Source organism: Scyliorhinus torazame, chromosome 13 (assembly GCF_047496885.1).
Source record: "Scyliorhinus torazame isolate Kashiwa2021f chromosome 13, sScyTor2.1, whole genome shotgun sequence".
Classification (NCBI taxonomy): Eukaryota; Metazoa; Chordata; class Chondrichthyes; order Carcharhiniformes; family Scyliorhinidae; genus Scyliorhinus; species Scyliorhinus torazame.
In genome coordinates, this window is record NC_092719.1 from 38,493,595 (window position 1) to 38,509,355 (window position 15,761).

A 15,761-nucleotide genomic window follows, 5' to 3' on the forward strand; every position below is an offset into this window, starting at 1 on the left:
AGTGCTGAATGCGCCCGTGAGACTGGTGGCCAGACCGTCCTTGCCAACTCCCCGCTAACAAGGTCGACAGGCACTTGCCGAGCCAACCCCACTTAGCTCGCAACCATCGCACCGAGACGACCGGCCCCAAGGTTTGGACACGTAGAACTGGGAAGGCTCTTAGATGCCAGGAGGGATGTCCTGTTCCCCCAAGGGTCCCAGAGGGTGAACCATAGGGTAGCCAGTGCCACCTGTGATGAGGTGGCAGTGGCCGTCAGCTCGGGAAACGTGACCATGTGGACTGGCCTCCAGCGCCGCAAGAAGGTCAACGACCTACACCGGGCCGCACATGTGAGTTGATACCCCCCCTCCCCCAAAACATTCCAGCCCCCCCAACTCTCCATTTGCCCCCCATCCTTCAGCCCAAACCAACTATTCACACCAACCACCCTTCACCCCACCCTCCTTTTACCCCAACTCTCCCTTTGCCCCTCCAATCCTCCCTTCACTGCCCGCCCTTCACCACCCTCTCTACACCCGCCACCTTTCACCCCCTCCCTTCACCCCCTCCCTTCACCCCCTCTCTTCACCCCTCTCCCTTCACCCTACCCCCGCCCAATGTGAACCACATGTGCAGCTAACGATGCTCTCTGTCTCCGCAGGAGAAGCTGTCCCATGGTGCCAACCCCACACGCCACAACCAGGTGCCACCCTGCTGATGGGTATCACACGGCCTACCAAAGGAGGACATCCATGGTAGACCCTGCAGGAGGGCGCAGGACAGGGGCAGCAGAACATATCACTAGCATGGGTAGCGCCAGCCACCACTACCCCTGCTGGCATGGTTGGGTGGTAAGGTCAGAAGCCGCCCAAGTGAACAAGTTCTATGACGCACGCCAGCCTAAGCATGGACATAAAAGGCAAATGGATCATTATGACCCATTTGCATCTATTTAGCGGGCCCGTGCCCTCTGCCCACCCTCCAATCATTTTCCAGTTCCTGCGGCTGGGAATCACATTGGCGACATTCACATGGTTGCTCCCTTGGCCCACTGTGAGGTCCACCACGCCAGGGCCTCAATCATAGAGAACATCCGAGGCCATCCCCCCCTCTCACACCGCACAGCAGCTCCCAACCCCTGGATTGCCTGGGCACCTCCCAACCCCAAACATGAGGGTGACCCAACCCACCCCCCCTGACCCCTGTAATAGCGGGACCTCCCAGCAGCCCCTGTAATAGGGGGACCCCCCCAGCAGCCCCTGTAATATGGGGACCACCCACAGGGATGCCCTGCCTAAAATAACACCCTCCACAGACCTCCCCACACACAGACCCCCCCCACTCACAGAACCACCCCTCCCACACACACACACAGCAACATGTGGAATGATGCATGAAGTAGAGAGAAGACACGCCATGGAAAAGGTTAAATGTATACTTAAAGGTTTATTATCATCACCATGAAAGTACATTGAGTCATGTTTGCTTTACATAAATTAGTTCAGCAGAAGTGCCTAATCTATACTTCACCTACATGTGAATTGCCTTTGTTTTTAGGAACACTAAGTTCTCTGTTTGTTTAATGTGTTGATATTGTGACAGCAATTTAACTTAAGTAAAAAATGTACACTAATATTTAATCTCCTTCCTGGTCAAATAAACCTGCAGTATATATTGGCAAATGGAAGAGAAATGAGTTTTTGTACTTAATCTACACAGAACAGCATACCAAATAACACTTAAAAATACAGAATAACGTTTAAACATAGGAAATAATACCTTATAACATTTCATTTACAATAAAGACTTGGAACACATTCATCTGTACACTTTGCAGGTTTAATTCTAGGTGGAATGATGGAAGCAATAGGTGGGACATTTTCCCCCCTCCGCGGCGTGCTCTGCAGTGACGGAGGGCGGCTCGCCAGTTACTGATGGCGCGATCTTCTGGTCGCACGGTTGTCAACAGGGTTAGGCTACTCATTGAACACACACCTCGCCGCCAGGAAACCCACAATGGGGGTGCAACGTCGGCAGGGCGTTAAGATCCTGCCAGTCTGAACATCCAGAAAAACCCGCCCAATATTTATAGCATTTGTGGTTACTTATGGCAGACAGGGATGTGTTCAGCAACATTGGTCAACGTGCTTTGAGGTTCAATGTATATTTGGGTCACTGGGGCTTGCCTGTGAATCTACTATTTACCAACTGAAGATTTGCTTTTTTCAAATGACCCAATATTGTCTTATTTTCATTGTAGATTATTTGAATGACAAGGGACAGTGATCATATTAACATGAATCGACAACAATGCAAAATACAAAGCATAAATTCTAAAAATCTGAAATCGAAACAGGAAATGCTAAAAATACAGAGCAAAACAAGTGATGCCTGAAAGATAAAGAGGGGTTAATGTTTTGGGAAGGACCCTTCATTAGAAATGGAGAAAGAGCATTTCTACAAAATGTTAGGTATAATTTCTTTGCAAACACTGATTGGTCTGCTGTGTATTTCCAACATTCCCCATTTTTATTTCAGTCACAGAGCAGCTTGAAATTTTCCGGGTAACATATTTTTCTGTCTCCTTCTACAGTTCAATAGCTCATCTTTCCAATATATTGCAATACACTTAATGGGTATTTACACAACTTGATTCTTAAGAATTTAAGATAATTTTTGTGCACTTAAAATGGCATCCCCCTAATATATTACAGCATTATATATGACACTGAAGTGTAGGTCCAGTTATTCCTTCGACCTTCCAGACCTCACCCAAACTAGGACGTCACTCGTCATTAGAGCAGTAGTAGAATCACACCACACTTCATTTCACATTTCCTCATCAATGAACTGGGATGCTTTGACCCACCCTGTTCATCAACTTCAAATGAGCTCGCCGAATTCATTAGCCTCAGCTGAGAAGCTAAATATAAGTCGGGTAAAATCAAAGAGCTACAGCAGTTTTAGGTTACTGAATGAAAGCACATGTTTAAACCAGGTTACTTTAAAAAATGGATCAATATAAAACTGCCTCCTCATGAGGGAATCACCGGGAATTAAATCTAAATACATATCTGGACTTTATATATGAGAAAGGCATTTGATAGCAGATATTACAGCATCTAATGCTCCGTTAATCACAGCATGCTCAGACATTACTTAAGAATTTAGCTGTACTTTGTAAAGATAAAAAAAGGAACAAAATGGCTACAGATGTGTTCTGTACAGTTTATATTAAATAGTTTCATACCATCAAAGAATTATCTCTCAAGGCAGTTCTTTAAGTACCAGGCAACTGGTTTCTTCTATTTCGACTTTTTCTTCTATCGATAAGTGCCTTTAGTTTCGGGTGATCTATTCTAATTGATTGTCCCTTCTCAGTCTGTCTCTGCCGATGCCAACTCTCCTTACAGTACTTATTGATCGCCTGCATTTCTGAATAACTGAATAGTCCTTCCAGGTCCTTGTGAAGGAGTTGCAAACCAGTCAGGCCATGAGCAGCCCCCCAGGACCAGGATGTCCCTTTGGTGATTATGGATGGAACTAAGTCAGTATCCACAACCTTCAGTTTAATCTTCATCACTGTGCTTTTAAAGTTGTTCTCCGTAGCAATGCAGTGATAAAGCCCTTGGTCAATGTTTTGTACAGAACGAATCAGTAGGCCGTGCTCAGTTACAAGAATTCTGTCATCTTGCTTTACCTGTTAAGAAATAGACATGCATTTTAAATGAATGTGTGACGTAAAGCAGTGTTTTCTGCCTAACACACATAAGTCACTCAGAAAAAAACTTGCCCATCCCAGATTTCATACCAGTCCCAACTGTCATACCAGTCCCAATGTGCGACACCACAAAAGTCACAAGAGACATTGATTCAGACCACTGGAGGAGTGCATAAAACAGGTAGGGTGGGAGAATGCCCTGACCTATTCTCATCCCTTGCTTGGGGACCAGTCCATAGCGGTACTGGTGGAAGCTGGGACACTAGTCATTGACCCACTTTCTCAACCATGATGATTCATAATGGGGGGTAATGGGAAAATGAGTCAAAATCAAAGAAGCATAATCATATTTGAGCAAATAAAAGGTGAAAATGATCAAATCCATAAATTTTTGTGCAGGATATTTAAATATGTTTATTGCCTCCATGGAAGAGAGAACAAACCAATGTTGTAGTGTTCAAGTGCATATTGGAACGACAATCACATTTCTCCCTTCTGAAATTATTAACCCATTTTATTGTTAAAAGCTCTGTGTTGCTCAAGACCAGTCAATATGATCTTGGCACCATCAGAGCATTATTTCATAACTAAAGCATGGTGTCCAACCATCCATGTTATGAGTAAACTGCAGGTTTTTACATTAGTAGTTTGTGTGACACGTTATAAAATAGATGTTTGCTTACTCTGACTTAAGGAGACTGAATGGCTTCTGGCTGGTGTGGGATTGTGAACAGTACATTGTTCTCCATTTTAAAATGGTAAACATTCACTGAAAGCTACAACCCTCCAATCCCATGAGGTGGGGACTACCACTTGGCTTGGATCTTGGAAGTGTGTCCCAGAGTTTGGTTCATTCATCGAGAGTGTCCCATGATTCATCCTCTGGCAGCTCCCAGTTGTCCAGTTACAGGCCCACCTGTAACTTGCATCATCCTTAGGTGACAAAGGATGGCCAAGGTTCTTCCCTCACTGATTTTCCTCTGCTGATTGCCCATTATTCAGAGGAAAAACAGATAGATGTGCACTGAAAGTCAACCTTCATGATTCTATCTGTTCATAACCTGGAACATTGATTTATAGAGACTGCACAAGTTACATTTCCCTCCATTCCATCTGTTGCCAGGACGACGATGAATTGTTTTTAAAGGATCCATTTTTTTGTGAAATGTGTCTTTAATTAAATAGCTTAACCTAATATTGCAACCTAAATAGATATTCAAGATCTTTTTCTGGACCAAAAACTAGACTAACAGACTTGTGGTATCTAATTTCAAGCATGATTCAATGCTTTCATGCTCACCTTAAAACAATGAATAGACAGCTGAATACTTCATTATGTACAAATCATTCACTGGCCCTTCTTGGCAATTAAAGCAAAGAGCAGCAACAACACCTCTCTCCAGTGTAGAAAAAAACATCCTAATTTGCTTCACAGAAGCAAACATCAATTTCCAGCCATATTGACTACAATCATGGTAAATTTCAGTTTAAAAAATGGGTTTTAAGGAAGGTCATTAGGAAGGAGGGGGAGATGAAGAGGTGGGGAGGCTTTTAGGAGGCTTACTTGCCATTGCAGACTGTTATCAGGATGGATAGGAGGCAGGGAGGAGAGTTGCTGTTCAACATCTCCGATCACTATGCTGGCTCTGTCCTGGAATGTGCGGAGATAGACCAGTTTGAGAGGGAGGAGAGCAGCACAAACTCATTGATAACAGATCTGAAATGACAACCTTCATTTAATTGAGCGGGCTCTGGCTAATGCAGAATGCTTGGTGAATCTTTTTTAATTTGTTTGCAGGCTCACATTGAAACAAGATCACCTGCAATAAAAGTCAGAATGACAAAACTACAGCTTTGGGAAATTCTTCCCCAGGATTTTGAAAGGACTTGTCACAGAAATTTAAAGTGGTTAAAAAAAGTTTAATCTAAAAACTGAAGAAACCAGTCATTTTTATCTTTTCTTTATGTAGGAACTCATTCATGAACACAAAATGATCTTCCCTTGGTGCATTTATTTTTATTGTCACTGTACGTAATGCAAAAACGACTCTCATCTTCCCCTCTATATTCATGTCTCGGGGCAGCACGGTAGCACAGTGGTTAGCACAGTTGCTTCACAGCTCTAGGGTTCCAGGTTCGATTCCCGGCTTGGGTCACTGTCTGTGCGGAGTCTGCACACTCTCCCCGTGGGGTTTCTGGGTTACGGGGATAGAGTGGAGGTGTGGGCTTGAGTGGTCCAGACATGATGGGCCGAATGGCCTCCTTCTGCACTGTAAATTCTATTCTATTCTATTCTATTCTATTCTATTCTATACACTAAGAGCCAATTGTGACAGAGTTTTACAACCCTATTGCTGGGGCGGGGTGGTGGGGAGAGGGGGGGGGGGGGGCGGCAAAATGTGGCAAACTTCCTAATCGCCATTGGCTTCGGTGGGACAGGAAGATCCCACCGGCGAGAGGGGCCGTAAATTCCGACCGAGGTTTCAGTACTCAGCAAGAGTTAAGAATTTCTCAATGTTCAGGGAAAAGTAAAGAATTGTGAAACCAACTCAGTAATTCTTGGCACAGACTCCACTGAATCCAGCCAGCCACGCCAAGCATGAGAAATGTAATTATATTTTCTAAGATTCACCGGGAATTCTATTAGGGATCACAGTTTAATGTGACGTCCTGAAAATCTGGCCCCATAAAAGTCAGTGGTATTTTTCACTTGGTCACTATTTTTCTGTTGCTTGCCCATATTAAGTGGGTGCTGCTAGGATTTGCTACTCTGACATGTTTTACTAATTACTCCCTCCTCAAACATTCCGGCATGTGTGTAAATCTACTTCTGTATTGTCCTTGGTGAATTAGCTGCTACTGGGAGTTGGCACTGTTTTTTTCCACAATTTAAGCATTGCTGACTGCGGCTAGTTTACTGATAGTGAGAGGGAGCATTTTCAGCGTGCTAATTCTTTTAGGTGTCCTTTGGAAGCCCTTGATTGAGACGAGGAAGATGACTTTACATGGAGGAGAAAAAGCAGATGCAACTGATGGGTTTGTTACCTCAGGAGCCATATGTTCAGACCCAGGCACTTCTATCTGGGCCAGTCTGAATAGACCTATCTTTGTCATCTATAAACTCTACGTTTGGCCAAAACCAAGTTTTGTCACATTCTCAAACAGGACCACTGTGTTAATACCATCGCAGAAACAGTTCTAGTTCTGAAGTGACAAAGAAAGTGACTTCAGTATGAGAACATAAGGACAGGAGCAATAGTGAGCCATATAATATCTCAGGCCTGCTCCACTGTACAATAAGATCTTGGCATAACTTCTACATCAATTCTGCTTTCCCAGCCTCTCTAGCCAGGTGAAACCACCTCTCAGCATTAAGGCTGCCAAATCCTCTCAGCATTTTATATAGTTCAAAGAGATCACCTCACATTCTTCTCAATTCCAGAAAATATAAGCCCATTCTACTCAATATCTCTTAATAAGACATCCTCCCATCTCAGAATCAATAAAATGGACATTTGTTACAGTCCCTCCAAGGCAAGGTTTTTTATGTTTGACAAGTAAGGTGAACAAATTGTTGACATAACTTTAAAAAAAACTTGCATTTTGTCTCTGATTTGTTTCAACTGATGCCACTAATAATTGTCTGTCACTGACAGTTTTGTTAAGGGGTTGTGAAGAGTACAGCTGATGTTAAATGCTAATCGAAATGTTAAATCCAAAACCCAGAAGGGAACTTAGGAATGCCGGCTTTTAACTGGATATTTGTAATTTGGTATATGTGAGGAAAGATGTGACGACCACTGAAGGATGCCTCAGACTCTTTTGTGGTGATTTTAAACAATAAACAAGTTTATTGCACAGTAAAACACACAAGAAAGTCAATTAAAAATACAGTTAACTCCATTAATGGCTTGGATTTATCCACTTGGATTTATCCACTTCCAAGTCCCCGATTTTCCTAACCTCAGAGCAAAATCCCCCTAAATAACATCCCATAGGTTTTAAAATATAAGAAATATCTAGAAATGGTTACCGCACTGGGCATCTACATATGTAGAGATTGCTTCCAATTTGCAATAGAGACAACTGGTTTCTCAAAACAAGCCTCTTCTAGACAGAACTTGCTGAGAGGTGCAACAGGTGATTAAGAAGGCAAATGGAATTTTGTCCTTCATTGCTAGAGGGATGGAGTTTAAGACTAGGGAGGTTATGCTGCAATTGTACAAGGTGTTAGTGAGGCCACACCTGGAGTATTGTGTTCAGTTTTGGTCTCCTTACTTGAGAAAGGACGTACGGGCACTGGAGGGTGTGCAGAGGAGATTCACTAGGTTAATCCCAGAGCTGAAGGGGTTGGATTACAAGGCGAGGTTGAGTAGACTGGGACTGTACTCGTTGGAATTTAGAAGGATGAGGGGGGATCTTATAGAAACATATAAAATTATGAAGGGAATAAATAGGATAGATGCGGGCAGGTTGTTTCCACTGGCGGATGAAAGCAGAACTAGGGGGCATAGCCTCAAAATAAGGGGAAGTAGATTTAGGACTGAGTTTAGGAGGAACTTCTTCACCCAAAGGGTTGTGAATCTATGGAATTCCTTGCCCAGTGAAGCAGTAGAGGCTCCTTCATTAAATGTTTTTAAGATAAAGATAGATAGTTTTTTGAAGAATAAAGGGATTAAAGGTTATGGTGTTCGGGCCGGAAAGTGGAGCTGAGTCCACAAAAGATCAGCCATGATCTCATTGAATGGTGGAGCAGGCTCGAGGAGTCAGATGGCTTACAGGAAGAGGGAAAAGTTCCAGGTGCAGGTGAGACCAGATGACAAAACCAAGATCAAGCATGTGAATGCACAATATGCTAAGAGGAGAGGAACCCAGATGTTTCCCTTGAATTCTGGTGAAACCTCCCACTTGCTTGCAGAAACAAGGATTTCACTGTTTGAAAATAACAGGAATATTCTTTCTCTTTATCTCTGGGAAATATTCCAAAATCCTCCAAGTCTATTTATTGTTGTACTGAACTGTCACCATGAGAAGAATCAGAAGACTACGAGGCGCATCCTGGGCTGAGGAGCAGGAGGAGGTGGGAGTTGAAATAGCTGATGGTGACATACAGCAGAGGGCTCATGAGTCAGTTATGGATTGAAATGGCTTTAACTGCAAACACAACTTGTCTCTTAACCAACTGTCTGATCCAATAAAACACAATAGTGTGGCCACATGTACGCCATACTGTTCATTTCAATAAATGGTGCTTCAACTACCATATATACCCAGTAGCTGTTCATCATGTCCCTCGGGTGGAATAATATGGGGTTGTGGGTGGGTGGGGTGAGGTACCAGATCATTGTGAAGCTGACCAGCTATATGCCAACAAGTCCCAGAGCAACAAAGCACGGCCGGGCTGACTAACGAGGGTCAAGTGGGACTTCCACTTCCCTTTGAGGCAGAAATCCCGTCTTGTCAAGCTGCTGGCTAATCAGATTGCCCAGCAGCTCCATTGCTCCAAGCAGTGCCATGTGGGAGTCAGTGGCAGGTCTGGGACTGCGACTGAAGAAAGGAACCCAAAGCCTCGGATCCCTGGTGCCGGTACATCTGGGGGCCTTGGAATGCAAAGGTTTAGAGAGAGCGAGGTAATGGGAAGGGAGAGGGTGGGTTTTAGATACATCTACATCTACATCTGTCACAGTTTACCCTCTGATGATAGTTTCTCTGCTGTTTGGCCTTTCACACCTTTTGTTCTCTTTGAGGACTGCCATTAGCACTCTTTTCCCTTGGTATCTGTGGCTCTGACTCATCTTTCATTCTCACTCTACAGTATAAATATTTCCCACTTTCTCTGCCTTTTAGCTTTGACAAAGGATCATCTGGATGTGAAATGTTTGCTCTTTTCTCTCCCTGCAGATGCTGCCAGACCTGCTGCGATTTTCCAGCATTTTGGGCGGGATTCTCCGACCCTCCGAGCTGGAATCGCGCCTGGAGTGGGGGTGGAGAATAGCCGTTCACGCTGGAAATCCGGCACACTTCCGTGATTCTCTACGGACCCGCCAGGCGTGTGTGTGCGGGCGATGCGCCGCCGGTCGGGGGCCGTTGAAAGTGGCCCCCACAGCGATTATCCATGCTCGACGGGCCGAGTGCCCGCCGAGGTCCGCCGAGTCACGCCGCCATGGTCCACATGGGGTTCCACCCGGCGGGACCTCGGCATTCTGACTGCGGGGGCCGTCCTAGTGGGGGGGGGGGGGGATTCGACTCCGGGGGGGGGGGCCTCCACGGTGGCCAGGTCCGCGATCTGAAACTACCGATCGATGGGGGTGCTCATTCCGGGGTGGGGAGGGGCATGCGTGGCCGCGTGGGCGTAACTGCAGGGCCCCGCCAGCAGCCAGAACTGCAGGACGCACGCCGGGGCCCTGCTAGCCCCCATGAAAACGGAGAATCACCCCGGACCTTCGAGGAAAAGTCTGAGTGATTCTCGCCCGTTTTCCGGCGGGCGTGGGGACTTAGTCCCCAGAAGGGAGAATCCCGCCTTTCTTTTTGGTTTCTGTCCATTACTTCATTGGTCCTTAGTGGAGGGAAACCAGTTTTGACTGGTGCTGTCGCATCCTCAAAAGATTCTGGTGTAGGGGACTTCCGGTGGCGGCTATGAGGGAGTAAGTCGCACTTTTGGTGGCTCCCGCTCTGGTCGGACTTTTGGACCTGTCCCCCGGACTTTTTTCCAGTTTTAAACGGCAAATTCGAAGGCTGAGGCAATTGGGCACCATTTCCACGTATCGGTGTGTGGAGAAAAGGACCAGAAGTGCACGAAAGGGCAGAAACAAGAAGTCAGTCACGAGCTGTGTTGAAGCTGCAACGGGAGACAGTATGGCCGAGGAACGGACCCCTGGGGTGGCAGCGCAGCGATCAATGGACCCGGCGATGCAGGCCATCCAGCATGGTTTTGCCAGGCAGAAGCGGGAATGTTTGGACCCGATCAAAGAATCAATTGATCGGCTAGGGAGAAGATTGGACACCCAGAATCAGGCGATTCAGAAAGTTGAAAGGGCGCTGGCTGAGCGGCGGGGATGGGGGGGGGGAACCTCAGAGGGCAATGGTGGTGAGATTCCACAGGTTCCTGGACAAGGAATGCATTCTTCGGTGAGCCAAGCGAACGTGGAGTTGCAAGTGGGACAACAGCATCCTGCGGGTGTACCAGGACCTGAGCGTGGAGGTGGCGAGGAAGAGGGCAGGCTTTAACCAAGTCAAGGCTATTTTCTTCAAGAAGCAGGTGAAGTTCGGTCTGCTGTACACGGCGCGTCTTTGGGTCGCGCATGACGACCAGCATCACTATTCTGAGTCGCCCGATGAGGCGCAGGACTTTGCGAAAAGAAAAGGACTGGTAGGGGTCTGAGAACTCTCGGACTTTGAGACAACTTGTTGGCCTGTATTGAGCACCTTTTTTCTGTTTTTTTTTCCCCTTGGGTTTTTTTTGGGGTTCCGTTTTCCTGTTTTTAAATTGGTTATGCCTTCTCTTATTGTTTTGTGTCTGCTTTTGGGGCTCTGTTCAGGAAAAGGGGGGGGGGGAAGTCGATTTTTCATTTTTGGGTTCTTTTTCTCGGTAGATGTTGGCAATGTCCCTTTTGTTTTTATTGAGGTGCACTTTTGTGGGATGGAGACGTGCCTGTTTGAGTTTCGGTGGGTGGTGCTTTTGCTTTTGTGTTTTCTTGCTGCTGGGTGTTTGTTTGGGGATTGTTAGATGAGGGAGTTTGTTTGTATGAGCGGGGGGAGGGGAGCGAGGGAACAATAGGTGGGAGACTTCTTCGCACCGGGGGCGGGGGCCACCAAGCTAGCTGGGTGAGCTAGCTCATGGAAGCACAGTGGGGTGGGGGTGTATATGTTTAGTTTACTAGATTGGTCAGGCTTTAGAGTAGTGTTGCTGGGGGGGGGGGGGGGGGGGGGGAGTTGGGGGATGGGTTCTGCTGACGAAGGAGGGACTTCGGTGGAGGGACACTGAGGAGGTCGGGGGTGGGGGCTGCTGTGGTGCGGGCCGGAGGGGTGTGGCGCAGGGGCTGGAGGCGGGCCCAAGCAAGGGGATGGCTGATCGGTGGGGGGGGGGGGTGGGGGGGGGGGCGGGGTGGGGGGGCACTTTGCCCCCCAACTAGGCTGATCACCTGGAATGTTCGGGGGCTAAATGGGCCGGTAAAGAGGGCACGTGTGTTTGCTCACCTGAGGGGACTGAAGGCAGATGTGGTAATGCTGCAGTAGTGGACCAGGTGAGGTTGAGGAAAGGCTGGTTTAGTCAGGTTTTCCACTTGGGGCTGGATACAAAGACTAGAGGGGTTGCGATCTTGATTAACAAGTGGGTGACATTTGAGGTGGGAAGAATAGTCTCGGATGTGGGAGGTCGATATATCATGGTTAGTGGCAAGCTGCAGGGGATGAAGGTAGTGCTGGTCAATGTATATGCGCCAAATTGGGATGACGGGGATTTTATAAAGAGGGTGCTCGGGAAGATTCCGGACCAGGACTCGCACAAGCTGATTATGGGAGGGGATTTTAATACGGTTATTGATCCAGGCCTGGACCGGTCATGCTCGAGAACGGGCAAGGTGCCAGCAATGGTAAAGGAGCTGAAAGGGTTCATGGAGCAGATGGGGGGGGGGGGGGGGGGGGTGGGGGGGGGGGGGGGGGTGGATCCATGGAGATTTAGGCAGCTGAGGGCAAAGGAATTTTCTTTCTACTCCCACGTACATAAGGTGTATACCCGGATAGATTTCTTTGTCTTGGGTAGGGCCCTACTGGCTGGGGTGGTGGACACGGGGCAGTCGGCAATCACGATCTTGGACCATGCTCTGCACTGGGTGGACCTGCAGGTGAGTATGGAGAGCAAGCAGTGCCCGCAATGGAGGTTGGATGTAGAGCTGTTGGCGGACGAAGTGGTGTGCGTGAGGCTGATGAAGTGCATGCTGAATTACCTGCAGGTAAATGATACGGGGGAGGTCTCAGCAGCAGTGGTCTGGGAAGCGCTGAAGACAGTGGTGAGAGGAGAGCTGATCTCGATCCGGGTCCACAGGGACAGGACGGATAGGGCAGAAATGGACCGACTGGTAAAAGAGATTCTACGAGTTGATAGGAGGTATACGGAGGCTCCAGAGGCAGGACTTTTAAGGGAACGCCGGAGGCTATAGGCGGAATTTGGTTTGTTAACCACAGGGAGGGCAGTGGAACAGCTCAGAAAGGCGAAGGGGGCGATTTATGAGCACGGTGAGAAGGCCAGCAGGATGCTTGCACAGCAGCTCAGAAAGAGGGAGGCAGCTAGAGAAATAGGGAAAGTTATTGACGGGGATGGGAACTTAGTTGGGGACTCGGCGGGGGTGAGCAAGGCCTTTCGGGACTTTTATAGCAGGTTGTATAGGTCGGAACCTCCTGCGGGGCCGGAGGGGATGAGGCACTTCTTGAAGGGGCTGACTTTCCCGAAGGTGGATGTGGAGCTGGTTGAAGGGCTGGAGGCCCCGATCGGGCTGGAGGAGATAGTGGAGGGACTGAAGGCCATGCAGTCGGGTAAGGCCCCAGGACCAGACGGATACCCAGCCGAGTTCTATAAAAGGTACTCCGGAATATTGGGGCCGGTGCTGGTGAAGGTCTTTAACGAGGGTAAGGAAAGAGGGGTTTTGCCCCAGACGATGTCACAGGCCATGATCTTGTTCATCCTGAAACGGGACAAGGGCCCGGAGCTATGTGGGTCTTACAGGCCGATTTCCTTGTTGAATGTAGATGGCAAACTTTTGTCCAAAATGTTGTCCTCCAGGATTGAGGACTGTGTACCGGACGTTATTGTGGAGGATCAGACGGGGCTCGTTAAGGGTAGGCAGCTGGTGGCCAATGGAAGAAGGCTGCTAAACATGATCATGATGCCCCCGGAAGGTAGGGAGGTAGAGGTAGTGGTTGTGATGGATGCGGAGAAAGCCTTTGACCAAGTTGGAGTGGGGTTATTTATGGGAGGTGCTGGAGCGGTTCGGTTTTGGGAGGGGCTTTATTGACTGGGTTAGGTTGCTGTGCCGGGCTCCGGTTGCAAGTGTACGGACAAACAGGACGACGTTGGACTATTTTAGACTGCACCGGGGGACGAGACAGGGATGCCCCCTCTCCCCACTGCTGTTTGTGCTGGCGATAGAGCCGCTGGCAACTGCTCTGAGGGCCTCAAGGGGCTGGAAGGGGTTGGTCCAGGGGGGATGGGGGGGGCACAGGGTCTCGCTGCATGCGGATGACCTCCTGTTGTATGTCTCAGACCCAATGGAGGGGATGGAAGAAATTATGGGAATTTTAGGGGACTTCGGCCGGTTTTTGGGGTATATGGGGAAGAGCGAGATGTTTGTGGTTCAGGCGAGAGGTCAGGAGAGGCGACTAGGGGAATGCCATTTAGAGTGGTAGGGGACAGTTTCAGGTACCTGGGTATCCAAGTGGCGAGGGATTGGGACAGGCTACATAAATTGAACTTGGCCCAGTTGGTGGATCAGATGAAGGAGGATTTCCGGAGATGGGATGCGCTTCCGTTGTCTCTGGCGGGCAGAGTTCAATTGGTAAAAATGACGGTCCTCCCGAGATTCCTATTTGTTTTTCAATGCCTCCCCATCTTCATCCCGAGGTCCTTTTTTAAGCGGATCAATAAAGTTATTGTGGGCTTTGTGTGGGGGGGGGCAAGTCTCCGCGAGTGAAGCGGGCAATGCTCGTGCGGAGTCGGGGGGGATGGTGGGCTGGCGCTGCCGAATTTCAGCAATTACTACTGGGCAGCTAATATAGTGGGGAGGTGGCTGGGGGGTGGGGGGGGGGGGGGGGGGAGGGGGGAGCCGGCGTGGGTGCGCAAGGAGGCGGCTTCTTGTAAGGGCACCAGTTTGGGGGCGTTGGTAACAGCGCCTCTGCCGTTCCCGCCGGTGCGGTACTCCACCAGTCCAGTGGTGGTGGCGGCCCTGAGAGTCTGGAGGCAGTGGAGGAGACATGTGGGAGCAGAGGGGGCATTGGTATGGTCCCCAATCTGCGATAATCACCGGTTTGCCCCAGGGAGGATGGACCGGGGGTTCCGAATTTGGCAGAGAGCGGGGATCGAGAGGATGGGGGACTTATTTATAGAAGGAAACTTCCCGAGTATAAGGACGCTGGAGGAGAAGTTTGCATTGGCGGGGGGAAATGAATTTCGATATCTACAGGTGCGGGACTTTCTGTGGAGGCAAGTACCAACCTTCCCACTCCTGCCGTTAAGGGGGATTCAGGATAGGGTGGTTGCTAGAGGAATGAAAGGGGAGGGGAGCGCCTCGGACATATATAAAGAGCTTATGGGATCGGAAGAGACGCAGACCGAGGAGCTGAAGCAAAAGTGGGAGGAGGAGCTGGGGGGAGAGTTAGAGGAGGGCCTTTGGGCGGACGCACTGAGTAGGGTCAACGCGACCGCAACATGTGCCAGGCTCACCCTGACCCAATTTAAGGTCGTTCACCGGGCTCACATGACAGTGGCCCAGATGAGCAGATTCTTTGGGGTGGAGGACAGGTTTGCGAAGTGTGCGGGGAGGGGGGTGGGGGGGGGGGCAGCAAACCATGTCCACATGTTCTGGGCATGCCCAAAACTGAGGGGATTTTGGTAGGGCTTTGCCGATGCCATGTCCAAGGTATTAAATACGAGGGTGGTAATGAGTCCAGATGTGGCGATTTTCGGGGTGTGGCAGGATCCAGGAATCCAGGAGGAGGAAGAGACAGATGTTCTGGCCTTTGCTTCCCTGGTAGCCCAGAGGCGAATATTACTAGCATGGAGGGACTTGAAGCCCCTGAAATCGGAGACCTGGCTATCGGACATGGCTGGCTTCCTCTGCCTGGAGAAAATTAAGTTCACCATGAGAGGGTCTCTGTTAGAGTTTGCCCGGAGGTGGCAACCATTCGTCGACTTCTTCGCAGAGAATTAATCGTCAGCAGAAGGCGGGGGGCGTGGGGGGGTGCGGTGTTGAGGGGGTTAGGCTAGCGTAGATTAGGGGGGTAAGCAATGGTAGGACCTCTGGGAGAGGGAGGCGGTATTTGCACAATGTTAATATTTTCCTTGTTATG

At 48.7% G+C, this 15,761-nt stretch overlaps 1 protein-coding gene across 8 annotated transcripts in view; it reads right to left on the bottom strand.

Moving 5' to 3' along the window:
* Positions 1-1,401: 1,401 nt before the first annotated feature.
* Positions 1,402-15,761, bottom strand: part of sema3c (sema domain, immunoglobulin domain (Ig), short basic domain, secreted, (semaphorin) 3C) — a 383,309-nt gene continuing 368,949 nt past the window's right edge. For 7 of the 8 annotated variants that reach the window (XM_072471390.1, XM_072471387.1, XM_072471391.1 and 4 more), the window contains one exon: positions 1,402-3,680. In XM_072471390.1, coding sequence (XP_072327491.1) covers positions 3,261-3,680 — 420 coding nt within the window. In that variant the 3' untranslated portion in view covers positions 1,402-3,260. The remainder of the gene's footprint in view (positions 3,681-15,761) is intronic. The other variant, XM_072471394.1, reaches the window with a different exon arrangement.